The following is a 23191-nucleotide window of genomic DNA, read 5'->3' as shown; positions in this document are numbered from 1 at the left end:
CCTTATGTATACACGGGAGATGCCAATAGAAATGAGGTGGCTTATATAGCTTCTATAATTCCTGCTTATATAACACCTTCAACACACAGCAGCAAATTTTTGGAGAAGTGACAAGACAAAGGAAAAGGACATTGAGGCCGGGTGCGGTGGCTCACGCCTGTAATCCCAGCACTTTGGGAGGCTGAGGCAGGCGGATCACTTGAGGCCAGGAATTTGAGACCAGCCTGGCCAACGTGGTGAAACCTCGACTCTACCAAAAATACAAAAATTAGCCAGGTACTGTGGTGCACACTTGTGATCCCAGCTACTTGGGAAGCTGAGGCACGAGAATCGCTTGAACCAGGGAAGCGGAGGATGCAGTGAGCAGAGATGGCACTACTGCACTGTAGCTCTGGGGACAGAGCAAGACTCCGTCTCAAAAAAAAGAAAGAAAAAAAAAGACTCTCCAGACAAGAGTCTAAAGGTGTCCCTGGTGATCAACCTTTGTCCTTCCTGGTAGAGGGGAGGAGAGCACCTTTGTACATTTAGGTCCTGCTTTGAGGCAAATCAGGGAAGAACAGAGAGCTTTTCCGGTATCAGCTCCATTGATCTCAGCTCAAAATAATCCTACACCAAGGTCACATATTTCAGAGTGGCATGTGCTGGTCTCCTATGGGGGTCTCTTCGGGGTGATAAAAATACTCCAGAACTAGCAAGGGGTGATGGTTGTACAACATGCGCATGTACTAAATGTCACTGAGTTGTGCATTTTTATTTTTTATTTATGTTATTTTATTTTATTTTTTGAGACGGAGTCTCGCTCTCTCTCCCAGGCTGGAGTGCAATGGTATGATCTCAGCTCACTGCAGCCTCTGCCTCCCAGGTTCCAGCGATTCTCCTGCCTCAGCCCCCCGAGTAGCTGGGATTATAGGCGCCCGCCATCATGCCTGGCTATATTTTTTGTACATTTGTAGAGACGGGGTTTCACCATCTTGGCCAGGCTGGTCTCGAACTCCTGACCTCAGGTGATCCTTCCAAAGTGCTGGGATTACAGGAGTGAGCTACTGCGCTCGGCCAAGAATTGTGCATTTTTAAATGGTTAATTTCATCTTGTGTCAATTTTACCTCAATAACAAACAAAAACGGGTGAAAATGGTATTTGACTTTTTTTTTCACGAGATGATACAAGAATATTGCACAAAATTTAACAGCTACAAAATGGCATAAAGGTGAAAATGTAATATTTTCCTCAATCACCCAGGTTACCCTTTCTGGAGCAAGTCCAGTTACAATTCTTGTGTATTCTAGAACAATTTTTTTTTTTTTTTTTTTTGAGATGGAGTCTTGCTCTGTCGCCCAGGCTGGAGTGCAGTGGCGCAGTCTCGGCTCACTGCAAGCTCCGCCTCCCGGGTTCACGCCATTCTCCTGCCTCAGCCTCTCCGAGTAGCTGGGACTACAGGCGCCCGCCACCACGCCCGGCTAATTTTTTGTATTTTTAGTAGAGACGTGGTTTCACTGTGGTCTCGATCTCCTGACCTCGTGATCCGCCCGCCTCGGCCTCCCAAAGTGCTGGGATTACAAGCGTGAGCCACCGCACCCGGCTCTAGAACAATTCTTAACGTCCAAAGATAACGTCTTAACGTCGAAAGATGCCTTGTTGTGATATTACAGCAGTCATTCCTGCTCACTACAGGCAAGCAGACAGTGCAGAAAAGGTGAAGCACAAAAACTAAAAAGGAAAATCTCTCCTTGAACCACTGCGAACAGGTTGGTGGTTTTGCTTGGAATATTTTTGGAGCGTGTGGGTAGTTGGTTAAACTTAGAAATATATTTTTTTGTGCGTGGGTAGTTGGCCAAACCGTCGTGGGGCAGAATGCAGCAAACTCCGAGGATCATCCAGGGTCTGCAGGCCTGGAGAGCACACACGTGTCGGCCCCACCTCTGCAAACTCTGTCCCTCCCCTACAGCGGACAAAAAGCCAGTCAGGGAACAAAGGCCTGCGGCCGCGCCTGCGCGCAAGCCTTTGGGGCGCTCCCGGGACCCCGGCCTGGCCCCGCCCCCTGGCGCGGCGCGCCGACTTCGCGGTGACGTCACGGAGTTGCCATGGCGTCGCTGAGCGGCCTGGCGTCGGCGCTGGAGTCTTACAGGGGCCGGGACCGCCTGGTGAGGCAGGGGCGGACCGGGGCCGCAGGTCGTAGAGTTTGGCCCAAACTCAGAGACGGGGAAACAGGCCAGAGAGGGGACGGGGTCGCCCAGGAGACTCCGTTGCAGAGGCCCCGTCCGAGCTAGGCTCAAACGCGGTGCCCTAGCATTGGACATTTATGTATTTATTTATTTTGGCTGGAGTGCAGTGGTGTGATCTCTGCTCACTGCAGCCTCCGCTTCTCGGGTTCAAGCGATTCTCCTGCCTCAGCCCCCCACCGAGTAGCTGGGACTGCAGGTGCCCACCACCACGCCCTGCTAATTTTTTGTATTTTTAGTAGAGACGGGGTTTCATCGTGTTAGCCAGGATGGTCTCGATCTCCTGGCCTCAAGCGATCCACCTGCCTCGGCCTCCCAAAGTGCTGAGATTACAGGCGTGAGCCACCGCGCCTGGCCAGCGTTGGACATTTAGATCGTTTCTGCCAACCCAACCTGTCTGGACATTGACACACTGGCCAGATTCCCGTGTTTGAACGTTCTGGATCAGACCAGGCCACTGAAGTCAGTCCCTGCGTTGTCCTGAACAATCTGGGATGTTGCAGGGCTCTCCTGTGGCTGGACATTCACTTCCAACCAGATTTCCTATAGTTGGGCATTTAGGTTGTTTCAGCAAACCTAGACCAAAGAACACACCGTGGCCTGGGCCCTGCCGTGCCTAAGCAGTGATGGGTTCCAACAAAACCCCAGTTGGTCATTTAGATCGTCTCTGCCAACCCAGCCTGGCTGGACGTTTACATACCAAACAGATTCCCATGTTTGGACATTTAGGATCTGACCAGGCCACTGTAGTTGGTCCCTGGGTTGTCCCAAACAATCTCGTGTGGGGATTTAGGATATTGCAAGACTCTCCCTGTGGCTGGACAGTTTTTAGTTCCAATCAAGTCCCATGTGGTTGAGCATTTAGGTTATGCCATCCATGCCCCTGAGTCTGGACTCTTAGCTTGTCCCCACCAGTCTCTTATAGGTAAACATTTAGGTTGTACCAGGGGGTGTACTGGTGGCTAGGCATTTAGATTCCATTCAAATATCTTATGATGGGGGGATGGGTTAACAAATCCCTGCCAAGTTGAACATTCAGATTGCAGTGTTTTGCCATTATAATGGGGCTAGAAAGGAATTACAAGTAAAAATAAATAAAGCAACAGGAACACGCAATTTCTGAAAAGCAGGTAAAGTAAAGATATAAGGGAGGCTGGGCGTGGTGGCTCACGCCTGTAATCCTAGCACTTTGGGAGGCTGAGGTGGGTGGATTGTCTGAGCTCAGGAGTTTGAGACCAGCCTGGGCAACATGATGAAACCCCGTCCCTACTAAAATACAAAAATTAGCTGGGTGTGGTGGTGCGTGCCTGTAGTCCTAGCTACTTGGGAGGCTGAGGCGGGAGAATTGCTTGAACCTGGGAGGCTGAGGTTGCAGTGAACTCACACCTTTGCACTCGAGCCTGGGGAACAGAGCAAGACTCTGTCTCCAAAAAAAAAAAAAAAAAAAGATACAAGAGTAGTGAAGATGACCTATTTCACAAGGCTCCACGTCACCTACTGAGTAGGTTCTTTCTCTCTAAAGTAATTCAACCAAATTATCCTGTTGTTCACTGGGTTGAGGCCTGATCACTTGCGCCCACCATTCAGCACAGCCAAAGGCTTTGGTCCAGGCAGGTAGATGTAAATATACACTTTAGCTATGGCTTCTTGCCACCTGGGAAAAGAAGGACCTGGGAGGTAGGAAGTAAGGAGCTTTCTTTTCTTTGTTCCTGTCACATCTGTCCCCAAAGGCTGTGCCCTTCAGTTACATCAATGATGTCATGTTTCTTCATTTGTTCCACCTCCAAGTATGTTTTTAAACTTTCAGCTTTTTTTTTTTTTAGACAGAGTCTCACCCTGTTGCCCAGGCTGGAGTGCAGTAGCATGATTATAGCTCACTACAGTCTGGAACTCCTGGGCTCAAGTGATCCTCCAGCATCAGCCTCCTAAGTAGTCACCATGCCCCATTAATTTAAAAAAATTTTTGGTAGCCGGGCACGGTGGCTCACGCCTGTAATCCCAACACTTTGGGAGGCCGAGGCGGGCAGGTCACGAGGTCAGGAGATTGAGATCATCCTGGCTAAAACGGTGAAACCCCGTCTCTACTAAAAATACAAAAAATTAGGTGGGCTTGGTGGTGGGCGCCTGTAATCCCAGCTACTCGGGAGGCTGCGGCAGGAGAATGGTGTGAATCCGGGAGGCGGAGCTTGCAGTGAGCCGAGATTGCGCCACTGCACTCCAGCCTGGGCGACAGAGAGAGACTCCGTCTCAAAAAAAAAAAATTTTTTTTTGGTGGAGACAGGGTCTCGCTATGTCGCCTGGGCTGGTCTCAAACTCTTGGTCTGAAGGCATCCTCTCACCTCGGTCTCTCAAAGTGCTGGGGTTAGAGGCGTGAGCCACTGTGCCCCACCTAAACTTTCAGCTTTTACTGTCACTTTGTCGATTTAGAATCTTCCAAACCCTTGGGTCAGGCACGGTGGCTCATGCCTGTAATCCCAGCACTTTGGGAGGCTAAGGCAGGTGGATCACGATCACTGAGGTTGTGAGTTCGAGACCAGCCTAGCCAACCTGGTGAAACCCTGTCTCTACAAAAAATATAAAAATTAGTGGGGTGTGGTGGTGGGCGCCTGTAATCCCAGCTGCTCGGGAGGCTGAGGCACAAGAATTGCTTGAACATGGGAGATGGAGGCTGCGGTGAGCCGAGATCATGCCACTGCACCCCAGTCTGGATGACAGAGTGAGACTCTTTCAAAAAAAAAGACTCTTCCACACTCTCAATCCAGCGGGGCCCGGGGCCAGGTGTAGGGGGATGCAGCTCAGTTCTGCAGAACAGGAGGGCCACGCTGACTGCTTCTGGTTTCCCACAGATCCGAGTGCTGGGGTACTGCTGCCAGCTGGTTGGTGGGGTTCTGGTTGAACAGTGTCCCGCCAGGTCCGAAGTGGGGACACGTCTGTTGGTGGTGTCCACCCAACTCAGCCACTGCAGGACCATCTTGCGACTCTTTGATGACCTGCCCATGTTTGTCTACACTAAGCAATACGGCCTGGGGGCACAGGTAACAGGGTTTGTGGGGCTCTAGGGAGTAGGGCACGGACCTGAGTGGATATGTTTTAAAAAAGTTTTTGGCCCCTCATGGTGGCTCATACCTATAATCCCAGCACTTTGTGAGGCCAAGGCAGGCGGATCACGAGGTCAGGAGCTCGAGACCAGCCAGGCCAACATGGTAAAACCCTGTCTCGGCCGGGTGAGGTGGCTCACACCTGTAATCCCAGCACTTTGGGAGGCCGAGGCGGGCAGATCATGAGGTCAGGAGATCGAGACCGTCCTGGCTAACACAGTGAAACCCCATCTCTACTAAAAATGCAAAAAATTAGCCAGGTGTGGTTGCAGGCCCTGTAGTCCCAGCTACTTGGGAGGCTGAGGCAGGAGAATGGCCTGAACCCGGGAGGCAGAGCTTGCAGTGAGCTGAGATCACGCCACTGCACTCCAGCCTGGGCAACAGAGCAAGACTCCGTCTCAAAAAAAAAAAAAAAGAAAACCCTGTCTCTACTGATAATACAAAAATTAGCCGGGCATGGTGGTGCGCACCTGTAGTTCCAGCTACTTGGGAGGCTGAGGCAGGAGAATTGCTTGAACCTGGGAGGCGGAGGTTGCCATGAGCTGAGATTGTGCCACTGCACTCCAGCCTGGGCAATGGAGCGGGACTCCATCTCAAACAAAACAAAAAAAAAATTTTTTTTAGAGATAGGGTCTTGCTCTGTCATCCAGGCTGGAGTGCAGTGGAGTGATCATAGTTCACTGCAGCCTTGAACTCTTCGGCTCAAGTGGTCCTCCTGCCTTAGCCTCCCTGAGTGCTGGGATGACAGGCGTGAGCCACCATGAGCGTTTTATAGTCTTGTCCCAAAGTGCTCCCTGCGTGGGTAGTTTATTACTTTTAAAATTTTCACTTTCTTCTTTGAGAGGATCAGATGTTCTCATTTTGATTTAAATTTTTAAAAATAGCAAATGTTCACACGTTCCAAAGGAGGATATAATTTTAAGAAACCTCCCTCCTTCCTCATCTTTCAGGCCTCCAATTTTTCCCCACAGATGCAGCCACTGTGGTCAGCTTCTTTTTTTTTTTTTGAGACAAGGTCTCACTCTGTCACCCAGGCTGGAGTGCAGTGGCGTGATCTCGGCTCACTGCAACCTCTACCTCCCGGATTCAAATGATTTTTCTGCCTCAGCCCCTCACGTAGCTAGGATTACAGGCACCCTTCACCACGCCTGCCTAATTTTTGTATTTTTAGTAGAGATGGGGTTTTGCCATGTTGGCCAGGCTGGTCTCGAACTCCCGACCTCAAGTGATCCGCCCGCCTCAGCCTCCCAAACTGCTGGGATTACAGGTGTGCGCCACCGTGCCCGGCCCTGTGGTCAGCTTCTTGTGTCTCCTTTGTGAGATTTCCTGTACTTGCATAGGCAAATACACATGGTTTACATAAACAGTGCTTTTTTCACTTAACAGTACAGCTTAGGCATCATTTCTTTCTCTTTCTTTTTTTTTTGGAGACAGGGTCTCACTCTGTCACTCAGCCTGGAGTACAGTGGCCTGATCATGGCTCACTGCAGCCTTGACTTCCCGGGCTCAGGTTATCCTCCTACCTCAGCCTCCCAAATAGCTGGGACTACAGGTGCGCCACCACACCTGGTTAATTTTTTGTATCTTTTGTAGACACAGGGTTTTGCCATGTTGCCCAGGCTGGCCTTGAACTCCTGGGCTCAAGTGATCCACCTGCCCCGCCTCCCAAAGTGCTAGGATGACAGGCGTGAGCCACCGCTCCCGGCCACAGATCATTTCTTATCAGTCTAGAAAGAGCTGCGTTCTCAGGACCACATAGTGCCCTGCTACGCAGCTTCGGATTTATTTAATCGGCCTCTGGTTGACGCACAGGGCACTGATTTCTAAGGTTTTGCTATTGCGACAGTGCTGCAGAGAGTAGCCTTGTCCCTGCGGCGTCCCACAGGCGTGCCAGCCTATCTAGAGGGCCATCTTGCCCCCCACGGGATGATCTCAGAGGCTGCGTGGGCCAGCCTCTCAGCGTCATGCCCCTCCCTGGGCTGCCCCGTCTGTTCTCTCTGTCCTCCCAGGGATCACCTCTCTGAGCCACTTGCCACTCAGATGCTCCCCGCCCCAACCCCCAACCCCATGGTGTTCAGCACCACGTGTCCTTGGCCTGAGCATCCTACATCACGAGTGTTGCTGTTGTGGGCCGCCTTCCTGTTTTGACACCTATAGAATCCTCCTCCTCCGTGTCTGATTAGGACAACACTCTGGTGCATCCCTGAGACCCCTCCTTCCTCTATCCCCTCTGTGGAAGAGCCCTCAGGCAAGGGGTGGAGGCCCTTGCACCTCGAGTGTCCCTTGGCCAGAACGAGAGCCCCTTTTGTTGGGTTCCTGGTTTATATGTCTGCGTTCCTCCCTGCCCTGGTGAGCCTCTGCCCCTCCCCAGAGTCTAGCCTGGACCCTGCCGCTTCTCAGGAAATCCGGGCGGAATGACCACATTGGGGCGGGGTCCGCCATCCTCAGGGAGGTGGGCAATGTGCCAGGACGTGCCAGGCAGATGAGGGAAGCTGGAGTGAGGTTCAGAGCCCGGAGGGAGGCAGGATCATGACTGGCCAGAAAGAAGGAGAGCAGCATCTGGAATCAGCCGGGGGGCGGGGAGGAGCTTCCTGGGAAGTCAGAGAGGAGGGGAAGGATGTGAAGGTAACAAGGAAGATGAAGGGAGAGGGGGCGGGGCTCCGATGGGGCGGGGTCCTAATGGGCGGGGTCCCAATGAGCGGGGTCCCAAGGGGGCCGGGCCCCCAGTTGGCTGCGGGGCTCCGGTCCCAGAAACCAGGCTTCAGCGCTGGCTTCTACAGCCTCAACTGGTCCTGCCTCGCTGGCTGTAGGCGGTGTGATTAAGAACTTGGGGCAGAGGGCATGCGCACCGTGCAGGACCGAGAGCCCGCGTGTGCACTGCAATTCGAGGGCCTGGAGGACCATCCCTGCCAGAACTGGGGCCAGCAGCTTTCCCTGAGAGTCTCAGCGTGGCCGTCTGTAACTTTCTTGGGGTTGAGGGAGGCCATGAGCCTTGCCGCACTGTGCGTGGTGTGTGGTCAGCAGTGGGCGTGCGGTGGCCCAAGGGTTGGCACACCATCTCAGCCTGGTCAGGGTTCCCTGTGGGCCACCTCTCATGCTCCCTGCATAGAGTCTGGCATCAGAGGTCGTCGCCTGTGCAGGAACTGGAAGCCTTTGGGAAGGAAGGCTCTGACACAGGGCTCCCAACTTGGCCGTACCTGGGAATCCCCTGGGAATGTGAAAATTCCTGGCACTGGGGCCTGCCCCAGGCCGAGTGAGGCAGAATCCTCAGGGCTGGCACTGGGCATGGGGTTTTTGAAGCTCTGCAGAGGATTGCACTGCACAGCTGCGTTGAGAGCCTCCCTCCAAGGGGCACTGAGCACCGTGCTACTGAGACACGGAAATCGGGCCTGTGTGGGGACCCCCAGCCCCAGAGCCTTTCTCCTGCAGGGCCTGCCGGGCCTGGACACGGCCCAGGGACTGGGGTCAGGAAATAGCTCTCTGCCACCTGGCATGGCTATGGTGCTAAAATGGGCAGTGGGTAAGTCTGACCCTAGGCCCCCTCTGCTCCTGGTCCCGCAGGAGGAGGACGCCTTTGTCCGCTGGGTCTCCGTCCTAGGGAACCTGGCCGACCAGCTCTACTATCCCTGTGAGCACGTCGCCTGGGCAGCTGATGCCCGGGTCCTCCACGTGGACTCTTCCCGGTGGTGGACGCTGAGTACAGCCTTGTGGGCCCTCTCTCTGCTCCTGGGGGTTGCCAGGTAAGTGGCATGGGCCAGAAGGGAGCACCCAAGGTCCCTGGGCGGGGCCTCCCTAGCAAATCGGCAGTGGCCCCAGCAACAGCACAGGCTTCAGACTGAAGCATGTGGGTCTTTGCCTCTTAGAGTTTTCCTTGGAGGTTTTGTTGCTTCTTCCTTTTGTGGGTGTATTTGTTTAGAATAACTGTCGGAACAAATTACCACAACTCTGTAGTGCTGGGCAACAGAAACTTCTTATCTTAGGATTCTGAAGGCTGGAAGTGGGAACACTCCCTGGGCTAGTGTCAGCAGGTGCTGATGCCTTCTGGAAGCCCCAGGGGGAGGTCCGTTTCCTTGGATTTTCCAGCTTCTAGAGGCCACCCACACTCCTTGGCTCATGGTCCCTTCCTTCATCTTCCAAGCATGACCTCTGCTTTCAGGGTCACACCTCCTTCCCTGAGCCTCATCTTCCTTCCTCCCTCCTATAAGGACCCCTGTGATGACATGGAGACCACCTGGATGATCCAGGGTAATACCCCATCTCAAGATCCTTAGCTTAGGTTGGGCGTGGTGGCTTATGCCTGTAATCCCAGCACTTTGGGAGGCCAAGGCGGGTGGATCACTTGAGCCCAGGAGTTCTAGACCAGCCTGGCCAACATGGTGAAACCCCGTCTCTACTAAAAACACAAAAATTAGCTGGGCTTGGTGGTACACACTTGTAATCCCAGCTACTTGGGAGGCTGAGGCAGGAGGATTGCTTGAATTTGGGGAGGTGGAGGTTGCAGTGAGCCGAGATCACACCCCAGCACTCCAGCCTGGCGACAGAGCAAGATTCCGTGTCAAAAAAAGAAAAAATCCTTAGCTTAATCCCGTCGGCAAAGCCTCCTTTGCCTTGGAGGTGAACATGTTCACAGGTTCAGGACATGGACATTTTAGGACGGGCCATGACTCTGCTGACCACACTCAGAAAGAAGAAGTAACTCCAGGGCCTGTGAGAAGCAGCCAGCGGAGTGGCCTTTACCCGGGTTGCTGAGTCATGCTGGCGTTGCTGCTGCCGACACCCCGGAGAAAACAGTCAGCAGTTTCCTGACTAGCTCTGTGCCTCCAAAAAACCATACAGTTTCTAGAACTCTCCAGTAATGGTTTCCTCCCAAACATTTTCCTCTTTGCAAATGTGCTGAGTCAGAATCCCCTGCCCCTGAAAACACCAGGAGGAGCTGGGCGCCCTGGTCTCCATGTTTCAGTGGCCATGAAGGGCTCTTAGATCGCTGGGGTGAGGTGCGGCTGCCCCCAGCCTTGGGGCAGGCCGTGTCCTTTTTCTGGGTGAAGCGTTTGCTTGTCCCTAGTCGAGGCTCTGACTGTCAGTAGTTTTTGTTGTCCCCCCGACACAGATGTCCTAATTACATGCTTACCGTAGACAATCTGGAAAATAGATAAACCTCAGAGTAGAAGATTCGAATTACCCACAATCCAACCCAGAGACTCCCACTGTTCAAACTTCGGTGGTTCTTTTCCAGCCTTTGACCTAATACCCTGCCTACGCATTTTGACTGTCTCAAAAGGGTCATGCTTCATGGCCATGCCCCTGGAGGCAGCAGTGTCTGTCTATGGTGCTGGCCTTCCCTGTGTGCTGGGAGACCCCCGGGAGGGTGCCTGGGCCCAGCCTGGATGTTCCTGGGGCTCCGGTCAGAGGGGGGCCTTGGCTCACAGCCTCTCTTCCTCCACCTTCCTCTGGGTGCCTCGTGACCTCTGGTTTGTATTTTAGGGGCAGCCTTGGTTCCTTTCTTTTTTGCTTAAATAAACTTTTTTTTTTTTTTTTTTTTGAGACAGGCTGAAGAGCAGTGGCTCAATCTTGACCCACTGCAACCTCCACCCCTTGGGCTCAAACAATGCTCCCACCTCAGCCTTCTGAGTGGCTGGGACCACAGGCATGTGCCACTAAACCTGGCTAATTTTTGTAATTTTTTTTTTGTAGAGATGTGGTTTTGCCATGTTGCCCAGCCTGGTCTCCAACTCCTAGGCTCAGGTGATCCACTTGCCTTGGCCTCCCAAAGTGCTGGGATTATAGGCGTGAGCCACCACACCAGGCCCAGACTATTTTTTTAGAGCAGTTTTAGGCTCACAGTAAAATTGAGCATGATGTTCAGAGAGCTCCCATATGCCCCCACACACAGCCTCCCCGACTACTGGCACTATCCCCATGGTGCATGTTACAACTGATGCCCCTCCATGGATCCATCATCACCCCAAGTGCATAGCTCACGTTAGGGTTCACGCTAGGTTTTGGGCATCCTATGGGTTTGGACACTGACACACAGAATCAAATGGAATTGTTTCATGGCCATCAAAGTCCTCTGTGCCCTGCCTGCTGTGGCATTCTTGTTTCGGGCCTGTGGTTTTTCATCATTTCTCTGGGTTTGCGGTGAGCAGGGGGAGTGGGTGGAGAGCATTCCATGTGTGCTCATCACGACCAGACATCTGCCCTAAGGCCCAGGGCTGCCGGAGCATCAGCCAGGAGGTTTCTAAATGGAGATGCCTGGGTCTGGCGCCCAGGGCTTCTGATTCTTTTTCTTGAGACACAGTCTTCCTCTGTCGCCCAGGCTGGAGTGCAGTGGTGCAATCTTGGCTCACTGCAACCTCCGCCTGCCGGGGTCAAGTGATTCTCCTGCCTCAGCCTCCTGAGTAGCTGGGATTACAGGCACCCACCACCACCCCCAGCTAATTTTTGTATTTTTAGTAGAGACAGGGGTTCACCATGTTGGCCGGGCTAGTCTCGAACTCCTGACCTCAGGTGATCCACCTGCCTTGGCCTCCCAAAGTGCCGGGATTACAGGTGTGAGCCACCGCGCCTGGCCTAGAGCTTCTGATTCTGTGGGTCTGGGGAGCCCAGGAATCAGTGTTTTGCCCTAGCCCCCCCAGGAGGCTCCCACCTGCTGTGCCACTGGTGCTATCCTGCATCCTGCACCCTGGGTACCCAGTGGCCAGAGGAGATGTGACCAGGCCCTGCCCATTCTGTCACAGTCACAACCCGGCACACTCCACGGCCGAGGCTGGAGAGTGCAGGTGCCTGGTGGACTGGCCCGGGTGGGTGCCATGTATGGCTGCAGAGTCCCCTGGGAGCACAGAGGCTGCCCACTGGGTAACCCCTTCCTCAGCCTGCAGATGCCAGCCCTGGGGGCTCAAGGGATCATCCAGACAGGTCCAGCCAATGTCCGGAGTGTGTGTGCAGGGGGTGCTGGCATGGCACTGATTTGGGCCTTTCCACACAGAGCAGGCAAGGCAGCCAAGGCCCAGAGGGGAAACGGCGTCCCCAGGCCTGTCCAACTGCGGGCCTCTTGGCATCCTCTTCTGTCTAGGACTCCCTGCCAGGCTGTGAACACCTCACGGGGCTTGATGTTCCTTTGAGCACTTACCAGTGGTTTGCAGAGGCTGGGCCAGGCCCTGGATGGCCATGTCAGAAGTGCAGGACGATGTCCCGGGTGGGACGGGGCCGTGTTAGAGATGAGTCCCCGGGAGCTTGAGGCACAGCCAGGAGGGTGTGGGACTGTGGGGGCAGGGAGAGGGCAGGCCATTTATCTGAGATGCAGCACCTGTCCCAGACTGTATGTCCGGGGCCAGCATTGTGGAGCTAACCCTCCTGCTCCCCGCTGGGGCATCCTCCCTTGGGCTCTGGTGCCGCAGGTCCCTGTGGATGCTGCTGAAACTGAGACAGAGGCTGCGGAGCCCCACGGCGCCCTTCACCAGGTAGGAGCCCGTGATCACCCAGCAGGGAGGCCCACTCCCTCCAGCAGGCGTGGGATCCCAGCTCGCAGCCACCCCTGTGCAGGCCCGTGCTGGGGTCTGTTGTGCTCAGGTCATGGGGGTCTCACCACAGCCTCTGGTGGTTGGTGGTACCTTTTACAGATGGAGAAACTGAGGCTTGCTTGAGCGAGGACTCCAGGGCTGAGCCTTCATGCCTGCGCCCCCAGCAGGAGAGAATGATCAATTTCCCGAAGGCCATGGCCATTGTTACTGTTGCTTTTTCTTTTTCTTTTCTGAGACAGGGTCTTGCTCTGTCGCCCAGGCTGGAGCACTGTGGTGCCAATTTGGCTCACTGCAACCTCCGCCTCCCAGGCTCAACTGATTCTCCTGCCTCAGCTTCCCGAGTAGCTGGGACTACAGGCACGTGCCACCACGCCTGGCTAATTTTGTTATTTTTTGGTGGAGATGGGGTCTCGCCGCATTGGCCAGGCTTATCATCACTGTGTCATCCTGATAAAGAAAGGCCGGGCAGGCACAGGCCACGCTCCTGGGGTTCCCCCTTCCCTCCACACCTCCCAAAGTGCATGTGTGCTTTCTGTTTTTCACAAGGAATCCCCATCTGTGGGTGTTCAGGATGAGGAGTGAGGTGCGGATTTGAGGACTTGGATCCGGGTCCCTGCCCTGTTCGTGCTTCGGTCGGGGGGGTGATGGGGACGCAGTCTCTGTGGAGGGTCAGGGAGGCCACCTCGGTCCTGCCAGCTCCTCCCACTCACAGGCAGGGGCTCAGGGCTGCCAGGCCACACAGGGCATTCAGGGGCTTGGGAAGGGCAGGCAGGTGTGAGCGTGAGTGTGAGCGGCCCCTCTCTGCCCCACAGCCCGCTGCCCCGGGGCAAGCAGAGGGCCATGGAGGCGCAGATGCAGTCGGAGGCACTGTCACTTCTCAGCAACCTGGCCGACCTGGCCAACGCCGTGCACTGGCTGCCCCGGGGCGTGCTGTGGGCCGGCCGCTTCCCGCCGTGGCTGGTGGGCCTCATGGGCACCATCTCCTCGATCCTCAGCATGTATCAGGCGGCCCGGGCTGGCGGCCAGGCCGAGGCCACTACCCCCTGACACTGCCGGAAGAGCACAGGGACACAGCCAGAGCCCACGGAGGGCCCTTCCTGCAAAGCAGAAGCCGCCAGGGCAGGGGCCGTGGCTCTCACGGAGCTGCCTGTGGCGAAACCCATGGGCAGGGTGGGTGGAGGGACTGATGCGAGGTCCCCCAGGCCTCAGCCTGGAGCTCCTCAGCCGTGACAGTTTTCAGGGGCCGTGGAGGGCTTCAGCAGCACCTCCTGCCTGCCAGCTGGCGTCTTGTATCCAAATCAAGATGAGGAGGAGGGAGCCCATCGTGCCTTGAGAAAGCTGGAACGGGAATCAATTAAACATTGTGGTGCTGGCACCTGGCTCGGGTGAAGGTTATTACACTGGTGGCTCCTGGCCCCTTACCGTCCACAGGACGGAGCCAAAGTTGGAAACCACACTACCCCAGCCCACCTTCAGGAATGCCCTCAGCCCGGTAGGTCCTCTCCATCTTTGAGCAAGCATTGCCCATGGACCCCAAGTGGCCTCCAGCCATTGAAGGCTGTTCTCTACTCTCCCCAGAGTCCTGGCACACAGGCCAGAGGTGCCACCTCTCGTCAGGCCACCTGAGGGCATGGCCTCATGCCACTGTGCTGCAGATGCAGGGCCACTGTGAGCATTTTAAGGGCTCCAGGCTGAGACTGGGCAACACACACTGGCATCGCTGAAGACACTTGGGGCTCCCACCTCAGCCAATGTGTGGTGGGATGGGATGAGGGTACTTCTTAGTCTGCTGGCTGAGATGACCCTTCAGAGTCCGTGCACATGTGGCCTCTGGCAGACATTGTTGCACAGCCTGGCCCAGGAACACACAACAGCCAGTGTGTGTGCCCTTGGGCCTCATGTGATATCAATTGCACTGCCTTGATTTTTATCTTTTTGACACAGGATCTCTGTCACCCAGGCTGGAGTGCAGTGGTGCGATCATAGCCTCACTGCAGCCTCGAACTCCTGGGCTCAAGGGATCCTCCTAACTCAGCTTCCCGAATAGCAGGAACTACAGGCGTTTATCACCAAATCCAGCTAATTTTTAAACTTTTTGTAGAGACAGGGTCTCGCCACATTGCCCAGGCTGGTCTTGAACTCCTGGCTTCAAGTGATCTGCCTGCCTCGGCCTCCCAGAGTACATTTGTGGTTTGTTTTGTTTTTACAAGGAAGATACCAAGTGGCTCTGAGCAGCTGGGAGGCCGGGGTCCGCTCAGGGTCACACGGGTGCGGGAGACCCCATCTGTGGGGGCTCCTTCTGGCCAGGACTCACGAGTGGGCCAGGCTTGGTGGATTTCCCCCTTCGCTCCCTTGTCGGGGGTGCAGGCCTGTCCTGGCCCTCAGCAGAGGCCTCCTTCCCAGCCCCTAGCGGCACCTGCATGATTAGGGCATCTCATTATCTACCTGGAGACCCAACTACTTACCAGCTCATACCTGTGGGGCCCTTGGAGCAGTGCCTCTGTGTGGGGAAGCCACATGACCACCTGGTCATAGGTGCCAGGAGGAAAAGCAAGCCACCTTCAGGGATACAGCCTGGGCTGGGAAGGCCTTGGACACTGACCATGTGGAGCCCAGGCACAGAGCAGACGGGTCGGATGCGGATGCTTCCAGAAAGGGAGGCCGCTCTCCCACTCTCTCAGCTGGTCCAGTGGTTGTGTGTGTGTGTGTGTGTGTGTGTGTATGTGTGTTTAAACAGTTTTATTGAAATATAATTCACATATAAAACTTATCCACAGAAGGGGTACAGTTCAGTGGCATTTAGTACATCCACAGTCGTGCAGAGCCACAATCAACCTTAGAACATTCCATCACCCCAGAGAAACCTCATACCCCTCAGCTGTTACGCACCCGCAACCCCCAGGCTTGGTGACCACTACTCTGTCCCTGAGTTGCCCATTCTGGTCCATGGTTCTCAACCTTTTAGGGGCTGGGAACGGACCCCTTTGTGAACCTTAAAGACTACGGGCCCTCTTTTTTGAGACAGAGTCACTCTGTTGCCCAGGCTGGAGTGCAGTGGCGTGATCTCGGCTCACTGCAACCTCTGCCTCCTGGGTTCAAGCAGTTCTCTGCCTTAGCCTCCGGAATAGCTGGGACTACAGGTGCACCCAACCATGCCTGGCTAATTTTGTATTTTTAGTAGAAACGGGGTTTCACCATGTTGCCCAGGCTGGTCTTGAACTCCTGTGCTCAAGTGATTCACCCGCTTCGGCCTCCCAAAGTGCTGGGATTAGAGGCATGAGCCACCGTGCCCAGCCACTACAGGCCCTCTTTGCAGAACATCTCAATTTAGGGTGCCTCCAAGCCCCCCAGGGCTCGTAAGGTGTGCTGAGGAAGGCTGGGGGCATGGGCATCCCAGGGGAGGGGTCAGCTAGGCAGAGGTCAGAGGATGGCTGGGGTTGGGGTGCAGCAAATCAGAGGGTGGGGACACACACACACACACACACGCACACACACACTCTCTCTCTCTCTCTCCAATGTCCACCATCAGGAGAATAGCTACTGGCCAGTTTTATGTTGTGTGCATTTGACCACAATGAAGAAAAAATAGACCAGGCGTGGTGGGTCACGCCTGTAATCCCAGCACTTTGAGAGGCTGAGACAGGCGGATCACCTGAGGTCAGGAGTTCAAGACCAGCCTGGTCAACATGGTGAAACCCCATCTCTACAAAAATGCAAAAATTAGCCGGGCATGGTGGCGGGCGCCTGTAATCCCAGCTACTCGGGAGGCTGAGGCAGGACAATCACTTGAACTCGGGAGGCGGAGGTTGCAGTGAGTCAAGATAGCGTACCACTGCACTCCAGCCTGGGTGACAGAGCAAGACTCCATGTCAAAAAAATAAATAAAAATGAAATAAATAAATTACATCTTTTTTTTTTTTTTTTTTTTGAGACGAAGTCTCACTCTTGTCCCCCAGGTTGGAGTGCAATGGTGCAATCTCGGCTCACTGCAACCTCCGCCTCCGGGTTCAACCGATTCTCTTGCCTCAGCCCCTGGAGTAGCTGGGATTACAGGCATTTGCCACCACGCCCGGCTGATTTTTGTGTTTTTAGTAGAGACGGGGTTTCAACACGTTGGCTAGGCTGGTCTCAAACTCCTGACCTCAGGTGATCTGCCCGCCTCGGCCTCCCAAAGTGCTGGGATTACAGGCGTGAGCCACCGTGCCCAGCCCTTTTTCTTTTTTTTTTAATTTCATTTTTCAATCCCCCAAATTTCCTTTTTTTTTAAGCTCTTAGAGACAAGGTCTTACCATGTTGCCCAGGCTGGAGTGCAGTGGCACGATCATAGCTCACTGCAACTTTGAACCCCTAGGCTCAAGCAATCCTCCTGCCTCGGCCTCCTGTGTAGCTGGGACTATAGGTGCATGCCACCGTACCTCGCTAATTTTTTTTTTTTTTTTTGAGACGGAGTCTCGCTCTGTTGCCCAGGCTGGAGTGCAGTGGTGCAATCTCGGCTCACCGCAAGCTCCGCCTCCTGGGTTCACACCATTCTCCTGCTTCAGCCTCCAGAGTAGCTGGGACTACAGGTGCCTGCCACCACGCCCAACTAATTTTTGTATTTTTAGTTGAGACGGGGTTTCACCTTGTTAGCCAGGATGGTCTGGATCTCCTGACCTCGTGATCTGCCCGCCTTGGCCTCCCAGAGTGCTGGGATTACAGGCGTGGCCACTGCACCCGGCCAACCTGGCTAATTTTTTAATTTTTTTGTGAAGGGGTTTCACTGTGTTGCCCAGGCTGGTCTCGAACTCCTGGGCTCAAGCGATCCTCCTGCCTGAGCCCCCGCCTCCCGAAAATGCTGGGATTACAGGGATGAGCCACTGTGCCCTGCCCTCCTTTTACTTTTTTAATATGGCTACTAAAAATGAAAAATTCTACACGTGGCCTGCATCATCTGGTGGACAGTGCTGCCTGAGAGTTCCCTTTTTGCACTTCCTAGTGAACTAGTGATCGACTTTACACCTAGTCCCCTCGTGACGGGAAACCCTCTGTTGAAATAGCAGTGTCCTCGCCTCACTGGACTGGGACTAAGACCAGGTGGAAAGGATTTCACGCTCACAGCCAAGCTGCCTCTCACACCAGATGGAGGAACTGAAAGTTACACCCTTTGCAGTTATTTTGGATTAAAAGCAAAAAGATTTTTGTGGAGGTGCCACAAAAGCCTGAAGTGTACCCAGTGGGCAGGACCCTCCACAGGCACCTCCACGCCCCACTCCTGCCCTGTGCCCGTAATCCCAGCACTTTGGGAGGCTGAGGCGGGCAGATCACTTGAGGTCAGGAGTTCGAGACCAGCCTCGCCAACATGGTGAAACCCCATGTCTACTAAAAAAATACAAAAATTAGCTGGGCGTGGTAGTGGGCACCTGTAATCCCAGCTACTCAGGAGGCTGAGGCAGGAGAAGTGCTTGAACCCGGGAGGCAGAGGGTGCAGTGAGCTGAGATCCTGCCACTGGTCTCTGGCCTGGGTGACAGAGCCAGACTCCGTCTCAAACCAACCAACCAACCAACCAACCAAAAAAACAAACAAAAACAAAAAACCCCAACAACTCCTGGGGACTGGACCTGAAGGGGTCTTCGGAGTGTTAAGCTGGATACAGAGGGCAGGGGGGCGAGCTGAGGTGCAGGAGCCATGGGGAGCCCCCACCAGAACCTGCTACTCCTGCAGCGACGTTTGGGCAGAAGAAAATCCTCAAACAAAACCTCCAAGAACGTGCACGCCAGTCGCCGCTCATCTTGGACACGTTTATTGCTAGAATCGGGTCTTAAGTTCTAAAGCGGGTCAGAAATATCCCGCGGTGAGGAAACGTTGTAATCATTGTAAAAATAATTAGCAGGTGACTAAGATCATGACCACAACTGACGAAGACGTGTGCAGATCCCACGAAAATATGAACGTTTGCTTGCCTGTCAACTTTACAAATAAAATCGGGCTCCAACCCAGGAGTGGCCGAGGGGCACTGGTGAAGGAAGGGCTGTCGGCGCCACCGCCTGATGCCTAGCACGACTGAGACCCCTCAGCCACGTGGTGGGGACGCGGGGTTCCCACCACATGGCTGAGCAGAAATTCCTTGAACTTCTCCCCCATCCAAGGAACTGTGGCATCTCGGAGGGCTGGACTGGCGCACGCCGGCTCAGGAGGGTGCCAGGGTCTGGGAATGTTCTCTTCACAACAGAACAGGAACGCACAGTCAGCTTTTGTAAAGTGCTCGGATACTCAGTACAAAAATACAAAACACTGATGATAAACATGGCACCCCACACATGGGATCTGACGGGGGTGGAGAGTGTCGCTGATGGCCAAGGACCAGGCTGGATAGAGTTGAGGTCGTCAGAGGGGCCAGGAGCCTGGGGATACCCGGCCACTCACTGTGTTCTCAGGACCTTGTCACCGACGGGCTGTATGGCTGTGGGGCTCTGGTTCCCAGTTGGCACCAGCTCCTGCCCCGCCCCCAGCTCCTGCCCCGCCCCGCCCCCTCCTAAGCCCACGGCACCCAGTGGGCGCCTCTGCCCAGGGGAGCACTTCCTGACGGAGTTTCCCCTCCCCTGTGCCCATCTGTCCCCGAGTGGCGGGAATGTCCCTATTCACTGTATTCAGCATCACAGGAGTGCCTCTGCCAGCACAGTGGGAGAAGGGCTAAATCCCCCCAGGATCTGCGGTTCCCAGGACCCTGGGTTCGGGAGAAGGACTTGGCCCTGGCAGGGGCTCACGTGTACCCCACTGGGAACAAGGACGATCAGCCAGGACCCAGTCCTGCCACCAATGCTTGGGGTGCAGAACAAGGCTTGAAATGTGCCCTTTCTCCACCGGAGCTGGATCATGGATGGATCTCACCACCCTGGGATGTCCCAGCACCTTTGACACTGCCCAACACCTCCTTCCTCCACTCCTCCAGGGGAGGGACCATGAACTGCAACAGCTCACTACAGGCGAGGAGCCCGCACAGCGGCCACTTGTCCACTTGCTGCAACGTCTCTAGGTGCTTCCTCTGCATGCCCTGGGACATGGCGCTCTCGACAGTCTGTGATGTGCCAGCCCCCGCCTGGAAGGTGGGACGCCAGCCCCGGGAGCTCATTTCCCGGGGGCTGAGGACCCTGTGCCCAGGGTGTGTACCCACCCTGGCTGAAGCTAGAGGCCCAGTCCCCCAGACAGGTTGAGCGTGTGAACAGCAACGGGTGCCCTCGGGAAGCAGTTTGGGAAATAGCTGGTTTCAAAACCAATGCCAAGTAAAAAGGGGCAAAGGTCAGCCCCTTTCACAATGGGCTTCCAAACCCACAGAACCTGACTGGAGGGTACTGATGTTCTCTCAGTGGGCCCTGCCCCGTGGCCCTCTCTGCCCATGCCCCCATGCCTGGCTCATTCCCTGGCCCTGAGGTTCATGGTGAACCTGCGTGGGGCTCTGTTTGGGACATGGATTCTGCCTGACTCTGGGGACAGATGCTGCCGACGCCACCTGGCCCCTCCTGGTGCCCTAACCCTTGGCTCCACTGTCGTGCAGTGGCTGTGGAGTGTGGCCCCGGCCGGCAGCTCCTTCTCAAAGCAAGGTCTGTCCTGTCCTCAGCTCCGTGCAGAGCCGGCACCGTTCCTCACTGCCTCGGAAAAACAGCTCGGAGTTGATCTCCCCGCCACCCGGATGGGGTGCTATGATTTCAGACAGCTCCCATGGTTTATAGATCTGGCTCAACTTTCCATTAAAAACTTTCCTTTTTGAAAAAAAAAAAAAAGTTCAGAAAGTGACCCAGGCACCACCGCTAATCTTACAGAAACAGCTGCGAGGCCCAGAGCACCGACAGGCTGGCCCCTGCCAGGCGGTCATCGGTGGTTTGCTAGGGAAGAGGAGGGGACAGCTGGGTGGGGATGGTGACCCCATGGGGGTCCCCAGAGGGCAGGAAGGGTGGGCAGGGCAGGGAGGGGCCTTGCACCTTGAGTCACGGCCCTTTTAGAAGAAGATGACGTCTTCTTTGCTGGCGTCCTCCTTGGCGCTGAGTGGTGTGGCCGGCAGTGGTGAGGGAGCTGGGGGCCCAGGCAGGAGGGCTGTGCCCCCAGCCTTGAGAGAGAAGCCCTCGGAGGGGGCTGGCGGTGGGCTCGGGGCGGGGAAGCCAGGGTCTGGAACAGAGAGAGGGTTCAGACTGAGCAGTCGCCGGGTGGTGCCGCAGCTGCCAAGTGGTGCCGCAGCCCCGCTGCCCTGGGACTGGGCTCACGTCAGGGGGTGAGGGCTCACCTGGTGGGGGTGCAGGGCTGTGTCCGCCGGGCAGGATAGGGCTCAGCGAGCGGCGGTTCCGTGAGGTGCTCTCATCTTTCCCCATGAGCTTGTTGAGCAGCAGCTGCTGCTTCAGGTCGAAGGACGCTGGAAGAGGGAAGGTGCTTGGGCCAGCTCCAGGCTGGCCAGCTGTCCCCACCCCCCAAGGGCAGCCTCCGAGAGCAGAGGGGCCTGGCCATCCCCACCTGACACTTCCCACGGGCAGCCTGGATCCCATGACCTGAGCTGCTCAGATGCTAAGCCTCAGATTCAGGGAGAATGGCCCCAACCTCGCTGAGGAAGGACCTGCAGAGTCACCCGGCATCTGGAGAGGAGGCTGAGCCTCCTGTGGAAATAGCACAGGCCCTAGTGACTATGGGACACACCCTTAATCTTCAGAGAATGTCCCAGAACATCCCTGGTTGTCCCCCAGGGAGGTGTCCCCCAGAGGAGCAGGGCTGGCTCTCATGCCAGAGGAGCCCCTGGGCATCCTCCGTGGAAACACTGGGGCTGCTCTGGGCTCCGTGTCCCCCTCTGTGGAACGGCTCTGTGGAATGAGGATGATGCGCAGAGGTGCCTGCACCTGTCCCTGTCCTGGCTGTGCTGATCCTAGGTGGCCAGGGATCTCTGCCTTCTTGCTCGTGTCCCTTTCTAAGGCTCCTGGTCCCCATCCCACTGTTTTGAAGGTCGAAGTGGGGAAGACACAGGGTGGATCATCTCAGTTTTGGGCCTGGAGACCAAACACGGCCCTGTGTGGGGTGGCCTCAGCCACGAGGCCAGCTGTGCCTTCTGGTTTTCCTCTCCAGAGGACGGCACAGGTGTCCCGAATTTCCTGGCTCCCAGTGAGCCCCTGGAGCCTGACCAGTTTCACCTTCCAGGCCCAGGCGAAGGGGTGGGGCCAGCTCACCTGAGCTCTCCCAGCGCTGAGAGCCCCTGCTCTTGCCGCCCTTGTCCTTGCCACCCTTGGTGGAGGCCGCCAGCTTGGTGGGGATCTGCTGCTGCACGGCCGCCTGCCTCTGGAACTGGTTGGTGGCGCTGAGCAGCTGGATAGGCACATCGCTCTTGGCCAGCCGGCTCTCGGTGGGGGCGCTGTCCCGGCGAGCCACCTCGGGGCGCTCTGCGTATTCTGGCCCCAAGCCGGACAGCAGCATGTTCACCCGAGGCCCCTCCAGCCCTTCCCCGTTGAAGCTGGGAGGGTGGCTTGGGGGCTGGGCCTGGGGGGACAACAGCAGATACATCCAATGCGAGGTTCCTGCTGTGCAGCCTCTGGAGAGCCCCCGAGGGTCGTGCACAGGAGACCCTCAACCTCTCCTGTTCTGGACAGAGCCAGGTGCAGCCTGAAGGAGCTGCCGGTCATTGCCTGTCCCTAACCTTTGCTAAATGTGCATACTTGTGGTGACATTCAGTGGCACCCATACTGTCACACACTCATATACAAACATCTCACACATCCGTGTCCACATCTGTTCACAGAACCCATGGTTTATAGATTTGTTTTCAGACACACGGTCTTGCTCTGTTACCCAGGCTAGAGTGCAGTGGCACAATCATAGCTCTTGAGCCTCTTGGGCTCAAATGATCCCCCTGCCTCAGCCTCCCAAGTAGCTGGGATTACAGGTATGTGCCACCACGCCCTGCTAATTTTTGTATTTTGTTTTTTAGAGACGAGGTCTCACTACGTGGCCCAGGCTGGTCTCAAATACCTAGCCTCAAGCAATCCTCCGGCCTCAGCCTCCCGAGTAGCTAGGGTGCACACTATGGCCCCCAGCTTCATTTTTTTTTTTTTGAGACGGGGTCTCACTCTGTTGCCCAGGCTGGAGTGCAGTGGCGTGATCACGGCTCATGGCAGCCTCATTCTCCCGGCCTCAAGTGATCCACCTCAGCATTCCAAGTAGCGGGGACCACAGGTGCAAGCCACCATGCCATTTTTGTATTTTTTTGTAGAGATGGAGTTTCACCATGTTACCCAGGCTGGCCTGGAACTCCTGCGCTCAAGCAATCCGCCCACCTCCACCACCCAAAGTGCTGGGATTACAGGAGTGCATTTTCTTTTTAAGAAGTTTCTAACATTTATGGAATG

The 23191-nt window shown here is 55.4% G+C and overlaps 2 protein-coding genes across 6 annotated transcripts in view; one reads left to right on the top strand and one right to left on the bottom strand.

Annotated features, from left to right (window-relative positions):
- Positions 1-2082: 2082 nt before the first annotated feature.
- Positions 2083-14213, top strand: PEX11G (peroxisomal biogenesis factor 11 gamma). Of its 2 annotated transcripts, XM_003281049.4 has the most exons (5): positions 2083-2142; positions 5067-5255; positions 8880-9058; positions 12716-12778; positions 13651-14213. In XM_003281049.4, exons 1-5 carry the CDS (start codon positions 2083-2085, stop codon positions 13883-13885), a joined length of 726 nt encoding a protein of 241 aa, XP_003281097.1. In that variant the 3' UTR covers positions 13886-14213. The 2 variants fall into 2 exon arrangements, with proteins under 2 accessions (XP_003281097.1, XP_030663634.1); XM_030807774.1 differs by lacking the exon at positions 5067-5255.
- Positions 14214-18598: 4385 nt separating this feature from the next.
- Positions 18599-23191, bottom strand: part of LOC100581805 (rho guanine nucleotide exchange factor 18) — a 78900-nt gene continuing 74307 nt past the window's right edge. For 2 of the 4 annotated variants that reach the window (XM_030807772.1, XM_030807773.1), the window contains exons 18-21: positions 22019-22325; positions 21094-21219; positions 20795-20978; positions 18603-20575 (exon numbers count right to left, since the gene is read on the bottom strand). In XM_030807772.1, the coding sequence (XP_030663632.1) occupies positions 20812-20978; positions 21094-21219; positions 22019-22325 (600 nt within the window). In that variant the 3' untranslated portion in view covers positions 18603-20575; positions 20795-20811. Of the gene's footprint in view, positions 20576-20794; positions 20979-21093; positions 21220-22018; positions 22326-23191 lie in introns of all 4 variants that reach the window. The other 2 variants (XM_030807770.1, XM_030807771.1) reach the window with 2 other exon arrangements.

The sequence above is a fragment of the Nomascus leucogenys genome, unplaced genomic scaffold (assembly GCF_006542625.1).
Source record: "Nomascus leucogenys isolate Asia unplaced genomic scaffold, Asia_NLE_v1 Super-Scaffold_241, whole genome shotgun sequence".
NCBI classification, from domain to species: domain Eukaryota; kingdom Metazoa; phylum Chordata; class Mammalia; order Primates; family Hylobatidae; genus Nomascus; species Nomascus leucogenys.
The sequence above is the reverse complement of the archived record's forward strand: the minus strand, read 5'-3'. Positions and strand labels throughout refer to the sequence as shown.